The sequence below is a fragment of the Colletotrichum siamense genome, assembly GCF_013390195.1.
Source record: "Colletotrichum siamense strain Cg363 chromosome Unknown KSG_Cg363_contig03, whole genome shotgun sequence".
NCBI lineage: Eukaryota > Fungi > Ascomycota > Sordariomycetes > Glomerellales > Glomerellaceae > Colletotrichum > Colletotrichum siamense.
Genome location: NW_023501016.1, coordinates 582169 through 606659, shown reverse-complemented (window position 1 = coordinate 606659; position 24491 = coordinate 582169). Strand labels below are relative to the sequence as shown.

The 24491-nt window shown below is 51.0% G+C and overlaps 9 protein-coding genes across 9 annotated transcripts; 6 read left to right on the top strand and 3 right to left on the bottom strand.

The window, feature by feature from the left end:
* Positions 1–156: 156 nt before the first annotated feature.
* Positions 157–1890, top strand: CGCS363_v004140 (uncharacterized protein; the record flags this gene model as incomplete). Its single annotated transcript, XM_036635989.1, has 3 exons — positions 157–836; positions 890–967; positions 1020–1890. The coding sequence occupies 3 exons, from the start codon at positions 157–159 to the stop codon at positions 1888–1890; spliced, it is 1629 nt and encodes a 542-aa protein (XP_036497315.1).
* A 5564-nt stretch (positions 1891–7454) lies between these two features.
* On the top strand, positions 7455–8930 carry MNT3 (Alpha-1,3-mannosyltransferase MNT3; the record flags this gene model as incomplete). The annotated part of the gene is made up of 1 exon (XM_036635988.1): positions 7455–8930. The coding sequence occupies one exon, from the start codon at positions 7455–7457 to the stop codon at positions 8928–8930; it is 1476 nt and encodes a 491-aa protein (XP_036497236.1).
* A 358-nt stretch (positions 8931–9288) lies between these two features.
* Positions 9289–10325, bottom strand: CGCS363_v004138 (uncharacterized protein; the record flags this gene model as incomplete). The annotated part of the gene is made up of 3 exons (XM_036635987.1): positions 9289–9722; positions 9773–9845; positions 9906–10325. The coding sequence occupies 3 exons, from the start codon at positions 10323–10325 to the stop codon at positions 9289–9291; spliced, it is 927 nt and encodes a 308-aa protein (XP_036497235.1).
* A 772-nt stretch (positions 10326–11097) lies between these two features.
* On the top strand, positions 11098–11923 carry CGCS363_v004137 (uncharacterized protein; the record flags this gene model as incomplete). Its single annotated transcript, XM_036635986.1, has 4 exons — positions 11098–11157; positions 11214–11219; positions 11299–11543; positions 11920–11923. The coding sequence occupies 4 exons, from the start codon at positions 11098–11100 to the stop codon at positions 11921–11923; spliced, it is 315 nt and encodes a 104-aa protein (XP_036498820.1).
* A 3819-nt stretch (positions 11924–15742) lies between these two features.
* CGCS363_v004136 (putative uncharacterized oxidoreductase) lies at positions 15743–16704 on the top strand (the record flags this gene model as incomplete). Its single annotated transcript, XM_036635985.1, has 2 exons — positions 15743–15865; positions 15922–16704. The coding sequence occupies 2 exons, from the start codon at positions 15743–15745 to the stop codon at positions 16702–16704; spliced, it is 906 nt and encodes a 301-aa protein (XP_036497242.1).
* A 588-nt stretch (positions 16705–17292) lies between these two features.
* On the top strand, positions 17293–18092 carry eglD-8 (putative endo-beta-1,4-glucanase D; the record flags this gene model as incomplete). The annotated part of the gene is made up of 2 exons (XM_036635984.1): positions 17293–17358; positions 17418–18092. The coding sequence occupies 2 exons, from the start codon at positions 17293–17295 to the stop codon at positions 18090–18092; spliced, it is 741 nt and encodes a 246-aa protein (XP_036497245.1).
* Positions 18093–18276: 184 nt separating this feature from the next.
* Positions 18277–18822, bottom strand: CGCS363_v004134 (uncharacterized protein; the record flags this gene model as incomplete). The annotated part of the gene is made up of 2 exons (XM_036635983.1): positions 18277–18515; positions 18588–18822. 2 exons carry the CDS (start codon positions 18820–18822, stop codon positions 18277–18279), a joined length of 474 nt encoding a protein of 157 aa, XP_036497244.1.
* Positions 18823–22472: 3650 nt separating this feature from the next.
* On the top strand, positions 22473–22904 carry CGCS363_v004133 (uncharacterized protein; the record flags this gene model as incomplete). The annotated part of the gene is made up of 1 exon (XM_036635982.1): positions 22473–22904. One exon carries the CDS (start codon positions 22473–22475, stop codon positions 22902–22904), a length of 432 nt encoding a protein of 143 aa, XP_036497239.1.
* A 420-nt stretch (positions 22905–23324) lies between these two features.
* On the bottom strand, positions 23325–24361 carry CGCS363_v004132 (putative oxidoreductase; the record flags this gene model as incomplete). Its single annotated transcript, XM_036635981.1, has 3 exons — positions 23325–23656; positions 23721–24233; positions 24307–24361. 3 exons carry the CDS (start codon positions 24359–24361, stop codon positions 23325–23327), a joined length of 900 nt encoding a protein of 299 aa, XP_036497238.1.
* Positions 24362–24491: the final 130 nt, after the last annotated feature.

Genomic DNA, 24491 nt, shown 5'->3' with positions numbered 1-24491 from the left:
CGGCAAGATTCCAGCCAGCAGCAAAGCCAATGATGAGAAGACATTCATGAGAAAATGATATAAGAAAATAAGTTGCCTCACAATTCTTATCATAAGACTTGGCTTTGAAGTTCTTTTCCTGTCAGCTGAGCCGACCCAGACAGACCTTCTTCGAGAATGGCCAAAGTCAATGTTTATCATTCCCTCCCGAAGGACCTGAGCAACCAGAAGGTTGTCGCCGAGTCCATTCGGCCGGTCACCACCGCCGACCTCCGATCGCTCCTCCGCAAAGAGGGCCCCCATCGCCCCATCAAGGACAGGATCGCCAAGCTCGAACTCCGGAAGCCTGACTACTACACAGGGGCACCATGGAAGCTCATTCGCGACGATGCGATCTTGTTCGTGAGAAATATCCCTTACCTACTTGGCATCGTCCTCCCTCTGTTCGAGAAGCCGCCTACGCGGTCATTCGACATTGAGCGTACCGATGATCAGGGCTTCAGCATCAATCGTCTTAGGCGCCAATTCGAGGCTTTCGCGCAACGATACTTCCATTCTGGCCCCCTCGATGAGCTCTACCCGTCCTTCGCCAACATCTATGACATGACCTTCCACCTAATCCTCATCATCGCCCAGTCCACCTTTCTTCTCTCCCTCCCTTTCTTATCCTTCTTCTCTTTCAATCTTGTCGTCGCGTACATTATTGGCTTCGTCACCTTGAACTACTTTGTGTGCTACGCGCTGAATGGCTACATGCCTGATGGTTACATTCAATCCACCGACTTTCCGGAAGCCAGTCTTTGGGACGAGGAGCATAACAAAGAGCAATGGATCTTCCTTAACGGAGTCGCAGTCGGGTTAGTGTTCCTGTGTTCTGCTTCGAAGATGCTTGAAGCTAATGATTGCACAGACAACACTGGCTGCGAAGCAACATCGACCGGATCTCCTTGACCTTCCACCGCAGAGTCATCGGTGTCCACAACAAAACGTAGGATGGAATGTATACCCCACATTCCCACTCACTCTGACATTGGCTACAGTGCTGGCATTATCTTCGATGTCATTCAATGCCTTCTCGAGCGTTGCTTATACTTCGGCACCTCCGACACTAGAGCCTGCTTCGCCTTGATCTCGGAAGCTCTTATGCATCCCGAAAAGGAGAAGGTGGTGCTGATTCTCCACTCCCAGGGCGGGCTCGAAGGCAGTATCATCTTGGACTGGCTCATCAACCAACATCCCCGAGACATCCTTCAAAAGCTGGAGATCTATACCTTCGGTAATGCTGCAAACCACTTCAACAACCCGCGTGTCTTCAAGACCGACCACGGCGAGCACGACGGTCGCAACCGCGCCATCAGACACATCGAGCACTATGCCAACTCATTTGACTTTGTGTCGCGATGGGGCGTTATGCACTTCAAGAAGAAGACCGCCGACCAGCAAGACCGCTCCGTCATCTACAACCTAAACGCGGCTGTCCTGTCCGGCCGCACCGAACCCAAGAAGCACCTCAGCAAGAGGCAGATCAAGGAGAACAACAAACTCGAGAAGGCGTGGAACTCGTACAGTGGAGCCCTGTTCGAGCGCATCGGTTCTGGTCACCAGTTGAACCAGCACTACCTTGATAATATGTTCCCACTCGACAAGGGTCTCACGAAGGTCCAGCAGAATGGCGACGGCTCCCCTCTTCCAAACACGTTCATGGATGCCGAGGTCAATGTGTACAACGATCCTAAGCAGATCAACAGGCTAAGAAACCTGCAAAATGGATTCTACGGCCATGAGCACAATGGTGAACACCATGGTATCAATGGAGATGTCACTATCAAGAAGGTGTATCAGCTGAGTCGTCTTTGGAAGTACGTCAATGGCAATAGTCCCAAAGAAGAAGAGTATGCAGGAGAGTATTGAACTGGTCGTGGTTAATTGTATAAGTGCTTTCGCCACTTCATTGCCCAAAGTCATTGGATACCTGCAATACAAAAGCCATCATTGTCGCGTTTGCGACGTGCCTTTTTAGTAGAGTCATTGTGAGCTTCGGTGCTTAGTCCTTTATTTGCTCTAACACTCCACCACGAGTCCTTCCCCTGATATAAAAGCCTCCATGCCCTGAATGCTGCTTGCGTCAACAGCCTTTGACAGAGAAACACAAGTAATAGGATGGGATGACGTTTAATCCGAACATTTGAAATTCAAGGATGGCAGCCATTATATCCATCACGTGGTGTCGCTAAATGCCTGCTTCTTCGCTGCAAGGAGACCCGAAAGCTGAAGTGTGGTACCGTTTCATTCTTTTCTGAAACGAATATCTCAAATAATGGTATTCTCTTCTTCTTCCTCTCATTCTGACATGCTCTTCTAGATTCCCACCTATCTACCACGAAGTGATGACTGCAGTGGCGTTAGATATGGCGCCGTTTAGCTGCGACGTCTGAGTCAGAGCAGTGCGTCCTGCAGCCATCCTTATCACGATTGGATTGAGCTTTGCATCGAAGGTTCTGACTCGTGTCCGCCGACATTAGAACTGGCTGTCAAAATAATCTCAACGACCGAAGCAGTGCGTCGTAGAGTCCTCAAAATCAGATCTCCACCCTAAGAGTAGAAACCCCTGAAAGTAGGCTTACGGACCTGCCGCGGGACATGCCTCAAGACAATGGACATCTTGTACCCCAAAATTAAGCATCGCACAGCTGCAGTGCTCATGTGACACGAGTGAGTTTCAATTATCAGCGTCTACAAGATGCCGTCTTTGGCTCTCCGCAACGGCCCTTCTCACAAGCAGACCTGAATGATGAAACACAAACAGGGTCCATGATGTTGGGTTCGGCAATTGAGCAACGGCAGAATCAAGTTCTTTTTAGGAACCTGGTCGCATTACCTGTTTACTTATGTATTCCACAGATCATCATTTATCACGAAGAACTCACAGTTACGATAGTTGTATTTCGACATCAACCATCTGAGCTCGTGACTCCGGCACCGGTTTGAGCTTGGAGGTGGAGAGTTCCCAAGCGGTCCGCTAGTGTGGGTCTCTTCATCGGCAACCGGCCGAGATTTCCGGTCCTCTCTCCGAAAATGGTGATAGCATATACTCAATTCCGGACACGTCGATCCAATTCCACCCAAGGAGTATCGTTTCAGTTCCACATTTTCCAGATGTCTTTCGGCAAGATTCCGGAAAATCCCTCGTTCATCCTCGGCAGTATCCTGAGAGCTATGACATTGGATTTCATGCTTAGGTACTTGGTTGTTGGAGGTACATGCTGGCGGATCATGCTGGAGAGTTCGCTGCTGCGATTGGTCATCTGGTAAAAGCTTGTTCGTCTAGATTTGTGGCCCAGTGAATCCTTCGCTCTAATGGGAGATGGATACCATGTTGTTGCCGATAAGGCCATCGCCGGGAAGTCGACAAATCTTCTAAGTTAGGCAACGTCGCGATTGTTCTATTTCTAAAGGTCCACGGCTCGGTGGGATTGCCCACCTTGAATAGGAGAAGCGCGCTTCTAAGCTCGTTGAAAGCAAAATAGCCAGCTTTCACTGCCAACGAGATAAAAGCGCGCGGATAAAGCGCGCAAAACAATCGCACCCTGATATGGGTTCCCCTGGGCGTAGCCGTCTCAGAATAGCGAAACTGTCCACAGACGCCGCTGTGCCGCACAAAAACAAGGAATTTCATTTTTGAAGGTGGAATTTCTGCAACTCCTTTCCAGATTTGTTCTTGTTGGCTGGGTCGCTGCGCCCGGCCGCAGCATCTAAGAATCAGGCTGTGGTATCTTGCCTGCCAATACTGTCAACAGAACCTTCAGCGGCAAGCGGAGACTGAGAGGCACAGCGGAAGCCCTCTTCTGACTGGAGACCGATGCCCTGAAACCGGGGTGGCACGGCCAGCAGGTGAACCACCTAATCAAATGACCCCCGAGGCCGATCTGGCCATCGCCCACGGGAAAGTTTACCTGCCTCGGACTTCGTCTTCGCAACATACCCATAACCATAACCTTCGATACCTTAATTCGTGGGGATGAACAACGACTGAGCTTTCCGCTCGGAATGGCTTGCGGTGCTTGTGCGCTTTCCCCGGAGTCTTTCAAAAGCCCACACAGGTTGCCCCTGAGCGGATGGCGGAAATTGTCGGACAATCGGCACAGCTGATATTAGGCACTAGGGTGTCATTCTTGGCGTCTAGCTCCTGACCAGTCAACCGCCACCCTTCCCACTGAGTCTCCATAGCCAGCGGAAACGCCAAGCAGTTTGACGCGGCGGACCTTTCCGTATCTGTCGTCCAACCCACCTGGGCTCTGGGGCAATGCACTGGCCGCATTCATGACGTTGCTTTTTCCTTTCCGTATGACCAGGCTCCCGATGATATCGAGGGCGAGCCTCCAGAAACATACGACACTGAGAAATCAACAGTCAAACTCCCGACAGATGATCTTGAATAACTGACAGAAGACTGCCAGCCACTCCGTTTAACAATAAGTCTCCCAACAGGTACATAAGAAGTGAGACTTCAATCTGGTAAGGATGCTGTGTGTCCTGGGCGTTTCAGATCCATGTAACTGCACCAACACCTCGACAAGCAACGGCAAGCCGAACTGGAGGTTTGCGGTGCTGTTGGCTCGGTCAACCTCCCCCTTGACCCTCGTCAGTTCTCTTGCAGGCCGCAATCTGTTGACCTTGTTCTTTTTGGCACTAGGGAACATAAAGACCGCACAGCTGGTTCCAGGATGGCACGGCCTCCACCCTCCACTGGGGCCTCGATCGCGTGATGCACACACACCGCGGCCGTTATCACGTTCCTTGCGATGCCGACCATATCTCAATCAAACCATCAGTGATTAATCCCAGGTCCAGACTTAATTTTACATGAAATCCAGATAAAGCGAATCCACATTTGGCATGTATTTCCGCGAGCTCAAGTCGCAGCCTGTCGCCAAGTCATGCAAGTAAGAGAGCGGCTGAGAAGAAGCAGGCAAGAATCCAAGAGCTAACTGAAAATGCACCGAGATCAACGGGGGTGATCGGACCATCCATCTGTCTAACATCGTTGGGCATTTTTGCGCAACTGCCCTGTTCGTCAGCGGCTGCTCCCTTTAGCACGCAATACCGAAAAGATCAAGCAGGCACCAGGCTCTCCCCTGCTGGTAATGGCAAAGGGGCCCGGCCAGGCTGAGAAAATCTTTGCCCAGAGATTTCGGGTTCCTTCTTCTCTTACTCCATCGTCAGCCGAGACATAGTAGTCGTACTGTGTCTAGCAATATTGTCTCAGCCATGACACTCATGTGCGACTACCCGAATAGGAAGCAGAAAGTCAACTTCTGATTGTCTAATAGACTAATAAGTTACACTCATGGCATTGAATTTAGATTAAGCCATGTTCTCTAGGAGAAAGAGACAGTCATCTCGAACCGCCAGCGTGTATGATACCATCAAACTCGTAACGCGTCTTTCAAAACAATCTCAAACGCCACCTCCTTCGCGTGATAAGGCTGACCGCCCCTCAGCGAATGATGCCCCAACGCCCTACACCACCACAGTTTTGCCCATCTCAGCGATAGCGCCCGTCCTGCACCTCGGAGCCCATGAGTTCGCGTGGGTTTCCGTCCCAACCCTCATTTGCTCTTGCTGGCATCTCGTGCATCTCATTTCGCCCGGCCGGGCTTGGGGTTGTGTAAGTTGAGCTCTTGGCGTATCCGTCGTGTTCCGCGTAATGAGGGTACGCGGTGGCAGCGGGCAGTTCAGATGCATGGCTGTTCTTGGTGCGCCTTCTTCTGCAAATAAGCCAAGTTGCTAAGCCTGCAATAATCGCAGCCAACGGAATTCCAACTCCGAGTCCGACTTTGAGTGCAAGAGCTTCGGAGCCAGAACCGGACCCATCCGCAGCGGCGGAGGATTCTGAAGCTGAGCTGGTGGAAGCTGGATCTGGGGTAGGGGCAGTGGTTGCAAAGGCCGTTGCGGAAGAAGTTGCAGTCGTTGCAGCTGTTGAGGTTGTTTCCGTGGAACTCGCGATGCTCGTCGAGCTCGTCGAGCTTGGGGCGGAAGACAAAATGCCGTTGTCATCGAGGTAAACCTTTCCTATCGAGGAGTCGCAGCATGAGTCGCTTCCCAGCCGGCAACAGTAGGTGTTGGTATCACAGATTTCCACTCTGGGAAAAACGTATTCTGCGAAACCTGTGTTGGAAGTTGTCTCGTCTGGTAGTAAGATTTGCTGTTAGCGATCTGCGGCGACGATTGCGAGACGTGGGGATGGCAGCCCACTTACTGAAAACGCAAATTTGTGCGCAATCGCTCCTATCCCATGGGCTTGAGAGGCAGGTTCCTCGGACCAAGATATTATCGCGAGTGTCGGGACTCTTGCAGAGTCGATTCGGCATACATGTGTCCTTCTCTCCACAACAAGAATCAGATCCCGGACACACTTTCTGGTCGGGCCATGCCAGCCCACTATAGCTGTAACATGTGGTGCATTCGGAAAAGGCTGTGAGGAGAACCAGCAGGCAAAAGGAAATCAAGATTAAACCAGTTGATCTTGACATGATGATAGAGAGAGGCTAGAGCTCCAGGACACAGGCGTGTAGCATTGAACTGATCTCGGGTAAGGCAAAGAGAGTGTATGTGCAACTTGGATGGACGGGAAAGACGGGAAAAGAGTGGGAGACACGAGCAAGAAGAATAAGACTGCGGAACCTGGGCAGTCGGTGTCCAACCAAAGCCCCTCCGCTGCTTTCACCCACTACCTAGCAGGCTTGGCAAATCGTCTGCCTGGTGGGCGATTGCCAAGGTAAAGAATCATTCTCGTCGTGGTTGGGAGCAGCATTCCGCCCCTCGAGTCTGTTCTGTGCAACGTGCTGATTGCACACCATCCCAAGCACGCCAAGTCGCGAGGTGCATGTAGCCGCCGTGCAGCCCTGTCGAATCCCTGTCCGGCGCAACGCTGTGTTGGTGCAAGGAGCATGGCAGAAAAAAGACGGCGGCGGGGTCGGGCACGACCCGGGCCTCAGCGACTAAAGAGCCTCAATGGAGTCTAAATGTGATGAGATAAAATAGGAACATCATGGAGGAAGACAGGCTCTTGCGACTGTTGGCACCTGAGATGCGATTGCAGGGGTTACAGCTACGTGTTTTTGTTGTGTACGCTTCTTGACGCCACGCATTGAAAAGCGCTCTACTTGACAAGCGTTGCCTCTTCTTGGCTACAGTAAGTCACTTTTTGCCATCGAATGATGGACTCTGGTTGGCCGCCCAGTTCGTTGGTTCTGGTGACCCCTTATTCGACATTCTCCTTTGACGGACCCCCCACCACCCTTGCACAATTACGTTGACCTGTGTACGTAACCAAGCTGCCGGGGTCGTGGCACAAAATTACTAGAGTGAAGTAGTACTGGGGCCCCCCATTTTCTGGATTCGATTCGATTGTTCTCACGCGACACACTCATCACCAGAATTCGCAATCGCGCCTTCGCGATTCCTGCTTCAGCATGGTCGTCGTCGCCATGCCATCCTCACGGATGACAACCGCAGTTCTTTCAGTATGTCTCTTATTGATGTTTTTCTACTCATTATCCATTTTTGCTCCTTCATATCATCCGACATCGCCGACACCGCCTCCGCCATCTCATCCTCAGCATGGTGATAAGCCCAAGGAGGACCTGCCCTCGGCATGGCAGAAAGAGGCCGATTCCATCATTATACAGGCGAGGGCACTCATCGAAGACCCTATCCAACCCCCTTACAAGGACAAGTTCTATGACCTCGGCCAGCGGGTCATAGCTGCTCGAGAGTGGGTGAAATTCATCGACAACGCTCCCAAGTCCGCAAACACCCAAGTCCTTCTCGAAACGGTAGAAAGCGCGATTGGATCATGCTTCCCCTTCATTCAGAACTCGCCGAAGCGCCCTGATAGCAAGACGCCCTTTTCAGACTTGCGCTCGTCGATCGTCCCGGGGTCACGTGGGTTCGTGATTCCGACAGGGAAGGGAACGATGAGATATGCGACCCACCTCATCGGCGCACTTCAGGAGATCCTACACAGCAACATGACGATTCAAATCGTCTATGCCGGCGACGAGGACTTCCCCCCAGAGGACCGTGAGAAGTTGCATTCCCGATTCAGTGAAGTTCAGTTCCTCGACATTTTCAGCGTTATCGACGACACGACTCTGCAGCTCGCCAAGGGCGGTTGGGCTATCAAGGCCTTCGCAGCACTCTATGCACCGTTTGAAGAGGTGCTCCTCTCAGACGCCGATTCTGTCTTCGTACAAGTTCCCGAGAAATTATTCTCAGATCCATCCTACGAGACGACCGGCGCCCTCCTCTTTCATGATCGCTTGATCTGGCAGCATGCCTTCGCCGAACGTCATGAGTGGTGGAAGTCCCAAATTCATGAGCCCAGTGCTGCGCTCAACAAATCGCTTGTCTGGACTGAGGATTATGCTGAGGAGGGAGACTCAGGAGTTGTAGTTATCGACAAGTCACGTCTGGATGTGCTGATGGGCCTGCTTCACGTAGCATGGCAGAACACCTATGAGGTGCGAGAGGAGGTCACCTACAAGTTGACCTATGGCGACAAGGAAACTTGGTGGTTTGGTTGGGAGCTCAGCGGATCGAGCTACGCATTTGAGAAGCACTATGGCGCCATGATCGGCTGGTTCAAGGAGAAGGTGGACGACGCTGCACAAAGGATTTGCAGTTTTGTTATTGGTCATGTGGATGTCAGGGACGATCTCATTTGGTACAACGGAGGCCTATTGAAGAACAAGAAGGTTGATCCCAAGGAATTCGGTCTTCCGACGCATACTTTGGTTGATGGGAAATGGGAAAAGGGCGCAGACCGAACTCAGATGAGCTGCATGGTCGGGGAGAATGTGAAGACTTTGACCAGGGACATGACATGGGTGTTGAATAGTTCCATCACTTTGGCGCAAGAGTTGGACAAGGAGTTTGGCTTTGTTTAGATATGGAATAGCATTTTCGGTGGCCGAGGACGAGCCATTCTTTTGTAACATACCCCAAAATCAATTTTTCTATATTCTTCCATCGTCTTGTCTCATCACTCTTTTCAGATCTCAAGGCATTAATCATCAGCTGGTACGTGGAATTGGTAAGAGATCATGAGCTTTAGAGACCACAATCAAAAGTGAGCCCATGCGCATAGTCAAGATTGTCTATGCAATAGTTAGTCGTCAAACAGCGGCGGTCCCTATGAAGCAAATCTGTTTGTCTTCTGTGCTTAGGCTGAAGTCCCTCGATATGTTACAAATTATGATCGTGTGAAAAACTATGAAATGCTTTAACTTTCGAAAAGTTACAACGCTACTTAATCTCAATCTTCTCTGTGGCTATCGACATGATGCTGTCCAAAGCCGCTTGCAGATTGCTAGTCACCTCATCTGTTTGTCCTCCAGTCTTCAAGATCTCTTGAATCTTTTCCGTCCAACGACACCATCTACTCAGGCCCCACTTCTCCGTGTTCGCTTCCTTCATATCCTCGTAGATGAGCTTTCCGGCATGGATGAACCAATTTGAAGCCACTAGTAGTCTGCATTCACCGAGCTTCCCAGAAGGCAGCGGATCTTCGAGTGCGAGCTCAATATCGACGCTCGGATATTTCAGGTGACTGTCCCACGGCTTGTATGCTTTGGAGCCATGGTAACGAGCCAAAAACGAGGAGAAGTTCACCCATTCATCGCAAGTGAGAATGAAATCTTTCTTTGCCTCGGGGTCCTTCGGCTCAGGCCGGTCGGATGCTTGTTCATAATAAGTAAGTTATCATGAGTGAAGTGGTCTCTGGACTTACCAAATTTTGCATTCCAGTTCTCGTCACTCATTGAGACAAAAACTGAATCGTTGTGGTACGCATGGTACTCTCCCTAGAAGAATAGTGAGCAGAAGCTTCGTGGGAATAAGGAGTCGAATAGAGTATGACGTACGCCCCAGCTTTGGTATGTCACCTTGGGCAGATTCTGTAAGTCGACCAGAAGCCTCACCAGGCAGTCTTGTCGAGGGTCGTCATAGCGCAACAGCCACGACTGGCAGAAAATCGCATCATAAACGCCACCAAGATACATGGGCCAGCCTTTATCCGCCATCATGTAAGGCTTGTTAAGAGGATCCTTGCTTGAAGGGAGAAACTTTGCCCAGTAATCGGCCCCTATGCGTAGTGAGGCTTCAAGAGTGGACAAGTATCCGCGTTCAGGGAAAGAAAGGAGCATTTTGAGAAGAATTGCAGCGATCTCGGTATCCTGTTCGTCTCCCCAGCTCTCCTGGGCAGCGATTTGCTCTTCGAGCTCAGCTCTCCAAGGTTCGACGGGAGACGCTGCCTGGGGTTCTGCGTTGCTGCTGACTGCCATGTTGTTGCTGGGTAAGGACGTAATGAATTGATCTGATGCTTGAACAAGTGTTTAATTGATGAATAGCCGAAGACTTGCGCAATGGGGGGTGGCCGACGATTAAAAGACGAGGCGACTGGCAGTTTGGGGCAGCTAGACAATGAGCAGAAACCAAGTTTCCTTGTTGGTGAGGTCTCCTCACTTGGCTAGTGTGGTCGCAAATAATAAGCGCCGACCGTTGGTTGCACTGCCCCCTCAGCGAGCGCATCGCCGGACCAATGTGACGGTACCGCGGAGCTAGTTCCTTACCCGCTGCGCAAGACAGGGCCCGAAACCTGCCGGGTCACCGAGTACACCGGCCCAACCAACACACGATGAAGACTGGCGAATCTTCATTGGTTCGTCAGCGAAATTCCTGTCCAGGTTATCTATCAAGCAGGGATTGATTTTCCCGGTTCGCAGTCCATCAGTCGTTCGATGTGTGAAGAAGGCTCTTTTCTCGGCCAAACCAACAGGTAGTTGCTATTTATGACAGACGACGCGGCTACTGGAAACCAGCAGTTGAAAGACCTACAAGGTGAACTGTATCTACTTAAAGAGGGCTCAAAATTTGTCGGTCATTGCCTTTCGCCGAATATTCAGACTCCATGCATTCGCCTCCTGGAGAAGTGAGCCTCTCTGTTTGTCTTTGACCGAGTTGAAATATTGCACTGGCCTCAAAGCCTGACTTTCCGTGATATTTTCCTTCCTTTGTTCTGTAAAGAAAGATCTTCCATCACCACATATCGAAAAGATGGGCAACAAGAACTCTACACCGCAGAGACGCAACACCGACAACACCGAGCAGCAGCTTGTAAGTCCGCCGCCTAATAGCCATCCATGTCAAATGCACTCACTTGATGCCTGCAGTCTGTGGTGAGCAGACATGGCAAGCAGACATGGCAAGTAACGCACATGTCAGACGTTCATTGGCTGACTTATCGATTCTAAACAGCAATACCATACACCTCACGGCCCCGTTTCCGCAGCAGACGTGTCGAAACATCTGGAGACTGTGCCTCCACCTCACACCTGCACTCGATCTAACTACCCTCATCCTTACCGAGGCAGGGAGGGCCGTGGGGTCAATGAGACCAAGACCTTTGACGACTATGTCACTGGGCCAGGACGATCTCACGGGCCCACCGGCGTGATGCACGAGTATCCCATCCCGACATCTGGAGATCAGTTCAATTTCCAGTACGACCGCCCCTGTCAGAGAGCAAGACAGGCGCAGCGACCAATCCATCCTAACGAACGAGCGAACGTTATGGGACCCATCAACGGCCGACCGGCGAATACCCCCGGGCAGACCCGTGCTGCTGTTCGTGTGGCTCAAGTAAACGGCAAAGAGCAATCAACTGTTGTTGGTGTGATGGTTCATCCAGAAGGAAACCTGCAGAGACTTGAGCGAGCACCTCTCGAGCCACTAAGTCGTGAGGGTCGGCAAGAGATGACCAGGCATGCTGATGAACGCGGGCGCACCCGAACGTACCCACCCCGTGGAATAGACGCAGGTTTCGTTGGGGATGTCGAGACAAGATTTGCCAAGGAACGTCCGCCCGCTCATCCACAGATGAGGTTGGGTTGAGGACGACTTCTGTCAAATGGAAGACAGTATTACTCTGGTTTGCTTTAGCTAGTTGTTACTCTTAATGAAGGCTCAGACTCCGGGCTTCGATGGTAATTGATGATAAAAGTACCTTGGAAAAAGGACCTACAAATCAATTTTCTATAATGGAAGTACTCGCAACTGGGGTATAACTCTCAACTCGGCCTGTCTCTTACTAGGACCTTGCCAACCTTGATTTCTTCAATGCTCGGTTCGTGATCTGGAGGCAACCTTTGATTCCAAGCATCGTCCCAATCCTTCTGAACTTCCCTTATTGGGCCGGCTTGCATAGGAAATGCTTCAAGATCGTACTGTTGTTTGATCCCTTGTGCCTGCTGTAACCAGCCCTCACGACGACCATCAATCGACGTTGCTCTCGGATCGTAGCCCCAGATGTCATCCGAATTAGTTCTAGACAGAGTTGAAGGATACGTCAAGGTGTCTCGTTTACTATTCAACGATCTTCCCCTCGACGACAGGCTATTTGCTGTTCGCGGCGTTCCGAACGACCAATAGAGTAGGGTCCGTCCTCGTTTTCGAGTACCCTTGCGGCCCGTCCGTGGCCGGTTCGGTGAGAATTCGCGAATATCGAGCTTCCTTTGGATCAACAAGTTGATTGTTGGCAAACAAGCACAAATAAGTCCGATTGCTAGCTCCAGCGCTCTATCCGTAGTCAGCAATCTACTCACGCTTTATGCACCTGAACACAAGACCTACGTGGTGATGTCTAGCAGAACGAAACCCTCCGTTCTATCTGAAGGTTCAAGGAATAGAATGGACTTGTAAAGACGGAAGATGGACACTCCAGTGGCAATGCCGCCAGCACTGAGCAGAGCCACCACCTTAACCTTTGTCCAAAATGGCAGTCGAAGGGAGAATGTCATGGCGAGAGGAAGCAGCAAGATGATAATGTCGGTAAAGACGCCCAAGCACATGTCGGATATAAACACCTTCCGCTGGTTGAGGCAGTTTGCTGGTTTGACATCGGAATCCCACGTGGCAGGGACTGGTATGCAAACTAATACCTTCAGCATCATTATCGGTATATAGCAGAACAAAAGTACGTATATAAAGGTGAAAACACCTCTAGATACCCTTTCGTAAACTGCGAATACTCGCGCTTCTAGAAGAAGAAGCGTGGCCTTCGTCAGGTAGGCTGCTGGGCAGTAGAGAATGGAGCCGATATAGAGCCACTGGCAATGCTTAGCCTCGAAGGGTATCGGGCGGGTTGATTCCAAAGAGGTATGACCTACTCGCAGGACCTCCTTGTATGCTTCTTTCGTTACTTCCCATTCGTGGTAGCCTTCTCCGTAGTGCGCCACTTTCGCATTCCATGAGCAGGTAATCACGCACAAGGCACGAAAGGCGCCACTTACTGACAAGCACAGTGCTGATATAGCACATCCACAGGCCCTGGAGACAATGTTATGAGAAGTGTTTCCCTTCGAGATGAGAGAGGAATCGTACATAAGCTGCTAAGCACGTCCCTGCGGAAGCGTTAGTGTCAATCATTTGATTTCAATTCTGGAGAGGTGCTCACAATCTTCCGTGTACCAATGAGTGTTGAGCGCCGTCTTGGAATAGCTTCGCAGACCGAACATGATTGTCGTCAATCCCGCCATCACGGCCAGACCGACCACAAGATTCGTCCTCCCAAGATCCTCCGGCTGCGCGAAATTCGGTACCCGCCCCGGCGGAGGCGGAAATGCTCCCACCGGGCCAGCTTCTTGCGCCATGATGTCGCCCACCCGAGTTCAGCTGTTCATTAAAAGTCCTGATGGTCATTGAAGAAAGTACCAAGACAAGTGGAGTAAAGCGGGTTGCGTGGGGGGATGGGCAGACAGAGTACTATACTCTTGCCTGGGCAGAATAAGGTTCGAACGGATCGATCCCGGTGGCTCTCGGGCTTGCGCCGTAAGAGCCTTATTGCACGGAGGAACCTGGAGCACCCCGAACTATCAAACTTTTGGGGAAGATGCGAAGCAAATGTTTGTGGTCATACTACGCGACTCATGGATTGGAATGCGCAAATGATCACGTTGTTTACGCCCTGAGCTTGTTTCGCCAAGGTCAGCTCCGTCTAGCCATCCTGGGCGAGCAACATCGGTCAAAGCTTGTATTTGGTTTGGAGGATTGAAACTTAGGTCAACCTGACTTGGAGGTGGGGAAACCGAGGGTCTTGCACGTGTCGAGGAGTCCGTTTCACGCAACTTAAGACGGCAGATTCCCTGTACAGACGAAATCGGATGAAGTTTGCTAGAAGCACACAGTGAGGAAAGTTAGTCCGTCGTCAATCAGCGTGCATTGAATTTGCCCCGAGATTAGCGAACTACTCGGTCAAATTATGACACTTGACCTGCTCGAACAAATCAAATGTTCCACGACGTACAAAGAAACGTTGAAAATCACCCTGATGAGGAAATTAGAAAGGATTCGAAGACAGATCACAGCTGCCGCCGTGTTGGTATTACTGGCGGGATCAGTTATCTCTGTTCCAATCGCCCCTTTCACATCACATGGCAACAACGCTCCACCGAACTTCAGTAAGGACACGAGCTAGGAGCATCCCCTCGTTACTCGTGAATATAGTGCTGTAACTCGCGAATTCTGGGCCATTCAACGAATTCAGTTCAGCAAGGCTGCACATCACGCCACAAAGCTTCTAGAAGCAAACACTTGCCTCGGCCCGTTCCATTATAAAACGTTGCAAATCTTGGATTCGCCGCGAAAGCTATGAAAGCATCCACCTGGGTCTGAACGCTTCTATTCACTTACGTTAGACAACAACTGCCGGGCTTAGCCTCCCTGCTTATTCCGGCACCGTGTTTCAGCCGTCTTTCCTATTTGCCGCCTTTTGGGAATCTTCAAATTGTACCGAATCTTGCCTACATACAGTCATGGTATTTTCAAACTTGACATTTGTTTCTTGTCTGCCTATATAAACACTGTTTATAGATCTGGTGTTCTTATGAACTGTCCCATGGGTTTGGTCTTTCCAATGACTGGCAGTTGTGAGGTGTCCATGCCAATCTAACGGGGGCTCCTGATCCCTGGAAAGTAGACTCGTCCATTCCATGTTGAGAGTCCCATGATCGGAACTAAAAACATTGATTCTTGATACTGAACGGCGTGTGATCTGCTTTGGTCGTGTGGTCAACACATTGAAAACAACTCCCCAATACAGCCCGTGTAACTGTTCGGTACCTCAAGGTAAGTAGATGAGGACCGTGGTGGGGACTGTTCCTAAGACCAGCCCGTGTCCAATGATAGTCCAAGTTGAGCACCACTGAGCCAATCGGATCATAGCATAGCCTAAAGTGGGACTAGTTTCTGGAGTACGCCAAGGACGATTCGGGCCCTCGGGCAAGAGGAATCCGAACGATGTTGGTGAGGGGAAACGGATATTTACAAGCCGCAACTTCAGGAGTCCGACGCATGCTTGTTTGGTATAACTCGCACGAATCAATTCCGTCAGAGAGGAGAACAGGCCATTCGCACAAGAACCTAGGCGTCGGACTTCATAACGTTGCCAACTCGGAAAACCCGTGCAGGGCACCCTCCTCTGACCATCTTATTTCAACGTAATTGCTGCTGGGAAACTACCACTAGCATGGACAGACCGTAAGTTTGGATTGAGTACAATTTAATTCGTCTAATTGTTTGATTTAGCCAATACGTATTAGTTACAGGTGCAACGGGCTTTATTGGAGCCCATGTTGTCGACGAACTACTCCGACGGGGCGTTCGAGTGCGAGGCGCTACTCGGACTTTGGCCAAGGGTGAAAAAATGATCAAGTCACGGCAGCAATATGCGGATAAACTAGATTTCATCGAGATCGGGGACTTCGAGAACACGAACGTGTTTGATGGGAAGATAGAGGGTATTGATGGTATCATTCACGTTGCCAGTGTGAGTATATTTGTTCCGCAAGCTTATGGTGGATGCTGACAGATATCAACCCATAGCCCTTCACGTACGATGTCAAGGATAACGAGCGAGAACTCATCCTACCAGCAAAGAATGGTGTGCATGCGATCATGTCTGCGGCAGAGGCTCAACCAAACATTAAGCGGATCGTCATTACTTCGTCTTTCGCTGCTGTGCTCAACGCCGATCGCAAGGCACCTCCTTACTTCGATTACACGAGTGATGACTGGAACCCATTAACTGAGGAAAAGGCTTGCACCCCTGGAACAAGCCCAATCATTGCGTACAGAGCAGCAAAGAAGTACGCAGAATTAGTCGGCTGGGACTGGATGCGGGCCCCCGACGAAGGCAAATCTCGGCACTTCGACCTCGTGACACTATGCCCCCCAATGACATTCGGACCGGTCGTACATCCAGTCAGCGGGGTTTCGAAGCTGAACGAGTCAAATGCGATGCTTTGGAAAATTGCAAAGGGTGAAACCCCCCTTCCGGTGGCCAGAGTCCCATTCTGGATTGATGTTCGAGACCTTGCCGTGGCGCATGTTGAGGCGCTCTTACGGCCCGAGGCAGGTGGAAAGCGATACCTCTTGGGAGCCAACGATCGTTTCTCGTACGGTTTGGCTGCGAAAATTATGGCTGACAGCTTTGAATGGGCGAGGGGCACTGTTGCCCAGGAGGAGCAGGCAATCGACACGTCGCACGGTCTGGAGAACAAAATTGCGGCAAAGGAGCTTGGTCTGAACTACCGGACGTTTGATCAGACAGTCATCGATCTCGTGACGCAAGCCAGAAAGATGGATATTGAAGAGACGAAGTCATAAACTTTGTAACCAGGCTTTGCCCAGGTCTCGATAAGATGAATTACCGACTTAGTCGGCCAGATCAACGTCTCATATGGATTCCAGCCACCACCTTTCAGGTCATATCCAGCCGTGTTCCCCGCAGTCACAAACTTGGTTCATGGTCGTCAAGTAATCCGCCTAAATAAAATTTCTGCCAACCAGAACCGTCGTCGGTACTCAACTTCCGCTCTGACCAATCACATAAATGTCGATCTACCAGGCAATGTGTGAAGGAAAGTCAGTGTCGCTGTGAGATATATGATGTCGGCCCTTTCGGTTTGGCGGCAGTGTAGTCCCGTTATTTGCCTCCGAGAGCATCCTCGCCAGGGCGTCTATACGACTGAAGGCGGCATACTAGCGAATGAACGCATCATTGTGGCCCTCAGAATAGAGAAATACCTATCGGAGCTTTGGACCTAGATTCCGATGAAAGGTTCTAACATGCCCTCGAATGAACCCCTAACTTAGACTCTGTGGCTCTATATATAAGACCAAGCTCTTCAGAGACACTTTCGACCGTTTTTCTCATCATCATAGCACTTATTTCTCCTGAATCGAACCCTCGTCATGAAGCTATCGTTCCTCTCTACGGTCGCCCTTGCGGCATTTGTCCATGGTCACTGCATTTTCCAAGTAAGTCATGTGAAGGTATTTACCGATCTTGTTACCGTTACTCATCTTCCGCTTTACAGAAAATATCAGTAAACGGGAAGGAATATGGATCTCTCGCCGGTCTCCGCGCTCCGAACCAGAATAATCCCACGACAGATGTCAACTCTCAGGATATGATCTGCGGTAAAGTAGCCACCTCCTCTCAGGAGGTTATATCGGTCGCTCCCGGAGACAAGATTGGTGCCTGGTGGCAGCATGTCATCGGCGGCGCCCAATTTCCCGGAGACCCGGATAACCCGATCGCCGCATCCCACAAGGGCCCGATCACCGCTTGGCTGGCAAAGGTTCCCAGCGCTTCGTCCACCGGCATCACCGGTCTCAACTGGTTCAAAGTCGCTGAGGATAACCTTGACACCAGCTCCGGAAAATGGGCCGTTGACAAGATGATCAGCAACAATGGCTGGAGCTACTTCAACCTGCCTCAATGTATCGCCCCTGGGGAGTACCTGTTGCGCGTTGAGCTGCTCGCTCTACACTCTGCCCACACCCAGAACGGCGCTCAATTCTACATCTCGTGCGCCAGTATCAAGGTTACGGGATCCGGATCCTTGTCCCCGAGCTCGACTGTCAAGTTCCCGGGTGCATATCAGCAAAGTGACCCGTCTATCTTCATCAACATCTATGGCACTGGCGGTGTCCCCAACAACGGAGGCAAGGCGTACACAGCACCTGGACCGAGACCAGTCACTTGCTGAGACTACACCACAATCAATCGGTAGGGAGCACGAGCTGCGGGTATCTTGGTTGAGGATGGTTTCCATTTCTTAGTCCTAAGCCAGCCCTGCATATATCCCAACTTTACTCAAAGCCTGCACCGAGAGGTAGTTCCTGAATCGAACAACCAGTCATACTTGATGACCTTCCGGCTCTGATGTGCAATTACACAACCCCGATGCTTACACGACCATCTTCGACCATCACTCGTAGATTTATATTAATGCTCATGTCGGCGGTTTTGTTCGTCCCGTTGGTTCTCCCACCCCCCGGCCCGACGTTGATGCTGGAAAAGTTCCCAGAGCCGAGGTTGATATTCGTCACCTCCGTAATTCTATCTCCAATTTCAATGGTGTTCCCATCGCCGATCGTATTGTTCCCGTCACCGATATCGAAGTCGTCGCCTGGGTGTCAGATTAGCGTTGCAATCGAGTAAGAGCATTTGGAAACCTATGAGGTTAGAAATAATTGCCTACCAGTATCTATGTCGTTGCCTATACCCGCAAAGCCTACGCCGTTACCATCGCCCGTTCCACCTGAGCTAACAGAGCCGGAATTGCCGGTCTGGTTCCCGTTGACGCCTTGGCCCACTTGGCGTGCTGATACCAATCGTTCTTCAGGGAACAATGCACCAAAGTTGAACGGGAATGGAAGGGCGAGTGATGATGCTGCCAGGAAGACGAGAAAAATGATCATATTTTGTTCGGCCATTCTGAAGACAGCGTTGGTGACATCAGCGTAACATGCCCACGAGACCTGGACTCTTCCGCAGGTTGAAGGGTCTGCGAGAAGACTGGCAACGTCCTCCGTAGATAATAATGAAAGGAAGGCAGACTGTGAGCCTTTCTGCGTCATTATTGCAGCATGAATTCATGTCTTTTATGTTATTCTTGGCAGGAGCCGATTCTGAAAGCCGTCCAACTACCGAAACGGCCCTTGATTACCGTCAAAAAGAATGATGTATTGCAAGTTCGGGCGCTCTCTTTCCCGACAATTCGTCGAGCCTGCGCTTTACAACGAGGCTGCCAAGCCCCGTCCACGGTAAATTGGGCGCGGCAGATAATCGCCTTCATAGCTCATTTGACCGGCAAAAAAGTGGTGGCCAGTCGAGATCTCCTATTTGGAGCGTCTGATAATCGGGCAGGCCGCTCTTGAATATGAAACGGGGAGGGTGCCATCTGGGAAGACGGCAGATTTCCAGACTCGCAGGACGGTAACAGTGGCATCGAGAGGCCGCCAGCGTCTAGTTTCACCACACAGGGTCGAGATTATCTTTCACGGAACAAACCACCGTCTATGTTAATGATTGGAGTATTGCTCGCAATCTCTGTCGCATTCAAATTCGACTGGATGCATGAGTCTTGGCATTGTTCGATAGATGAGTGATCAGTTCTGGGATGAACAGTGTGCCCAACACCACATTGAAGGAGGATCGGGTCAGAAGGTAAGATAAAGATGAAGAAGAAGAAGAAAGGAAGAGAGGATTGCGATTGCGAACTTCGCCAACTGTCCTTTTCCTGAACGCGCAGGCGAAGCTGTGGGTTAAAGGGGGAATTCCGAATTCCTGGTTTCGAAGGGAGTGCGCGGGCGCCGAACGAAGCATCGACGGTGGGATGACACACGAGTTTCCACTGTATAATGCTCCTGAGGAACAACACTGCCCACCCACCTGAGCATGAATCATCAGGGATGAAATTCAGTCTTTTCAACCCGGCGGTGTAGGTATATGCTGGCCCGGTCGATTGGCAGGTAGGTCCAAAACATGCTCCCACGCATGAAATAGGCGAAGTCCTGCCGTTGAGGGTAGTCTCCTGTCATGGAAGAGAACACGGTGAAGCGCGACCCAGTTGAATGTGCATCAGGGCCCAAAACGATTGACCATCATACTCTTGGCCTGGTGGATCAATGAAATGGCTGCTTGAACTTCAAGCAAGATACTCGACTCGGGACTACCGCAGTAAGAGACAAATGTCTCTCCAGCTTGCACAGCTCAATCACGGTCGCAATGCGATAATTCGATGGGGGCAAGGAATACATCGTAGCCTAGTCACTCCGCCACCATGTCGATTTTGCAGAGATATCTGAAAAGTGTAATAGAGTTATTATCAGCTCAGGAACTCACAGCTTCCGATGGTTCAGAAGCACAAACAAAGCAAACGTCCAGTTTGTTTCCTCAAGATCCAGGCAAAGAGGGCTTGAAGTTCGTATTTGATCACTGGCGTCCAAGCTTCATCCAAGTATTTCGGTGGGCTGTTCGGTCGCGACAGCCACTGAGCTCGTAAAGGGACATGCATGGGCTGTCAAAAACGGCGATCGTGTCAATCTCTATAGTAGGTGAGTTGTGAATGTGGATATCAATGATGGTTCAAAAAAAGAAACCTGCTCAACAGCCCGATTCGTGGAAACTAAGCATAGCGTAAGGCATTAACTGGCATGAAGCTGGCTGGAGAGGAATGCAACCATCAGGGAAGTAGCAGTTCGTAAAAAAAAAAAAAAATCTGAGAGAAGCCCCGGAAACATGGACGCGAGGGGCTTTGTTGTTCCGTCATCCATGTCTGGTTTCTGTTGAGTTGGCATGACAGATCATAGCAACAACAATGCCAGCAGGTCCTTGGACGAGAACCACGATGCAGACCTCGGTGAACACGCGCTTAGTATCCCTCGGAAACACGTTGGGTGGTCATAAAGAAGTGGATGTCATGATTGATGACATGATGAAAATCAACAACGATCGCAAAATTGCCCAATTTGCAGCCTTTGGGGAATAACATGAAGCACCCGTTGGCAAGCCCACCAGCCAATTAAATCTGTCAAGGCATTAGGATGGACCCGTCCACAGGCTAATTATAGACTTAAAGCCTGTGTCATTTATTCGACACAGGGAACCCGCCTCGGCCGGGCATTCGTCCGAGGCCCCATCGAAAGAGCTCCCGTCGGAAGCGTCCCTTCATGCGGCCCTATGGGCGGCCCGGGCGCCACAACATGGGGAGAGGCCGCCCAACTGGTGGGATTTCCGAATTACTTCATGTTTACCGTGAACAGAAGTCCGAGATTCTTGTTTATTGCCGTCGCATATCCGACATGTTTCGATGATTTCTTGCCTGCGGTTACTTAGCTGACTGATTTTTCGCTGGCCGTCAGGCCACGGCTAACAACCACTTCTACGACCCAGACATGAAGACTTTCTCCTTTTCTCCATCGTGACAAGGCTGCAAGTGGACAGGCATTTGGAAGCAACTCCGCATCGATTTTCAGATTCGCATCTTCCATGTTGTTTTACAGGGCTACAGGGCTGGTTTCGATGGCGGTGTGCGTATTTCCGGTACCAAGATCGCTGCGTTTTGAGTCAGGGATAGCGAGCCATGGTTGTTCTGCTGCCCGTGAGGAGTGATCATGGCCGAACTCGGCTTCAGTATTGGATGATGGTCGATGGTGGGCTCGCAAGTGGACATCACGGAGAGCATGAGATGACTTTTTTGCCGTTGCAACCGATACGAGTGTCCATTGTCCAATCCCCAGCCATTTCGCGAGGTTTGAGTATAAAACAAGGGGGTGCGGCGAAGGGACTCGCTTAACACCAAAATACATCGTCACTGCAATGCGCTGGCCTCCTTTGCGACCATCGTGTCTAGCGCGCGGTGGATGGGACCAGAAGAGTGAGTATGTAAGCGGCTTCGATACGGACAAACGAGGGAGCTCTGCCTTCCGGAATCATTCCGATTGCAAGTTGGCAGGTATAATTCACTTGATAATGCGGCGGAGGGCGTGTCATCTGATGGTTGAATGCGGGAGAGCCCTGAATTAGTGGAGAAAAACAACACTGACGTCTGTATTTATGGAATCTGGTGCCAGTTGCCCCCTACTTCTGGAGCTTAAGCTTTCTGGGGCAGTGTTGGGATGAACACAAGGTGACAAGACGGCCCTTCGGCGCGCCTTCGACGTTGCTTCCTTGCATCGCTCAAAAGGTGCGATTTGAGCCTCTGTGGATTTTGTTCCCTGTTTTAGTTACCTCGACATAACGTTACAGAAGCTTTAGTGGCATATGACGTCGATATTCTCCTATTGCGGGGGACCGGTCCCCCCGAATACGAGTCAAGCATTGCTGAGCTCCACCGATCGTCGGGACTGATCGTCATTAACGAGTGAGGAGCAGTTGGGCTCCTCGTATTTGCAGACTTGCAGCCGAAGTCTGGAGAGATCGTGGCAACAATCCGAGTATATAAGACGTCTGAATTCATCGTCCAAAGTTGTTTCTAGTCCTCATCCACAACACAATCATTCAATCACTCTCCTACAACTCAATAACTCTAATCAACCAACTCACCAACTCTCTTTACCAACCATCAAAACCAACCATCAAAATGCAGTTCCTCACCATCCTCGCCTCTGCCGCCGTCGCCTCCGCTGCCGCTATCCAGCAGCGCGACGTTACCTTCAAGGTCTCTGAGTTCAGCGCCGGCTGCATCCCCCACAGCTCCCAGTGCTCCTACTCTTTCACCGTCATCCAGCCCGGCACCATGGAGACCACTGGTGTCAAGTGCTCCGGCCTCTTCCAGGCCCAGGGCACCAGCACCCTCCCCGACGTCAAGGAGGCCCCTTGCACCGACTCTTCCCGCACCTTCGACGTCGTCCGCTCCGCCGAGGGCCTGACCCTCACCGTCTCCCAGCCCGTCACCCCCAGCTCCAACCAGACTGGCTCCCACCTCATCCCCAACGACCAGCTCGTTGTCGCTACCCAGCCCAACGCCCAGGTCCAGTCCTACAACGGCCCCGCTGCCTTCGACCTCGAGTAAGCGGTTCGACAACCAGCTGTCATCGACGCTTGACTCCGGTCACCTCAGACTTTTCATTCGACGATGGGCGACCCCTGACCTTGGCATTGCAATACCAAGCAAGCAAAACAATGCATGCAGAGGTGGAAGACTGGCGCTTGCTCAGTCCAGGGCTGTACAACTCAATTTTGATAGACTTGTAACATAGAAAAATGCATTTGGATCCATTTGGCAAAACCTTTTCCTCGCTTCGCTCGTGATCTTATCGCCCTACTCTGTGTCAGAACTGTTGGTTCAAGCCATAACACTCGATTTCACCTCCAGGGCTTAGTCCATATGACCAGACCTAATAAGTGGTCACTTTTGAGAACAACCATGAATTGGCATAGAAACACTAGCCCTTAGGGCCATCGATATTGCGCGAACTAGTTGTCTTTACCTTTAGATCTGCTGACCCATAGCGCTGATGTCTTTGACTGCCTCGAGCTCGGGCAAAAAGCTCTCGAACTTTCCCTTGATCATCTTCCACGCCGTCGCGACTAAGGGCACTCGCAACGGAATCTTCTCCCCGCGGCTTGCGATACCATAAATGGCATCCGCAATGGCAGAGGGTTCAGCGCCCATGCCCATCTTGAGCCCTGCGTTGACGTATCGTTCAAGGGCTCGGGCAGGCATGTCGCTGGCCGCGTAGGCTGGATGGGGAGCGGTATGAGCCTTGCTGTGACCTTCGAAGTTAGTCTTGACCCCAGCAGGCTCCACGATACAGAAGTTGACTGTGTTCCGAAATTAGCCTTGTGATCGAGCAACGAACATGAACGACAGGATTATTGGGCTCACTGTTCCAATCCGGATGCATCTCCCTGGCCACGGACTCAGACCAGCCCTCCACAGCCCATTTACTCGCATGATAGTAGGCGTGACCGGGCAGCCCAACCTGACCTGCTAAAGAGGAAATGTTGAAAATGATACCGCCTCGGTGCTCCGGATGCTGGCGCATGACTCCGATAGCCCGGGTCGACACCCGTGCGGTGCCGAAAAACAGGGTCTCCATTTCCAAGTGGGTCTCCTCTTCGGTTGCCGACTCTGTGTCGCCGGAAAGCGAATACCCGGCGTTGTTCACGACAGCATCGAGATGAAAGTCTTTCCCAAAGTGCTCGGCTGCCGATTCAAAGGCAGCATTGACGGATGTTGGCGATGTGACGTCCAACGCAAGCTTGAGGATGTTGAAGTTGTCGTCGGAGAGATAAGACAGATCTGCAGGCTTGCGGGCCGTGGCGATCAACCGGTGGGAAGGTTTGCTGGCAATTAAGGTCGCCAAGGCTTTCCCGATACCAGAAGAGCAACCGGTGACTGCACAAGGATAAGTCAATTTTTCGACGGAGATTGGTGAAATGAGGCAACGCTAGGGGGAAAACAAACATACTCAACCAGGTTGCATCGGCGGGCAAGTTGTATGGTTTGGTGTTGACGGGATTCATGACCAAGAATGGGGAGAGCCTGCAAGCTAAGAGAGTGTCTAATTTGTGTTATATACGAATCGTTTACCACATCTTCATTGTGCGGCGAGCCAAGACTCTTTATATTTTTATTATTGTATCTTGTTTTACC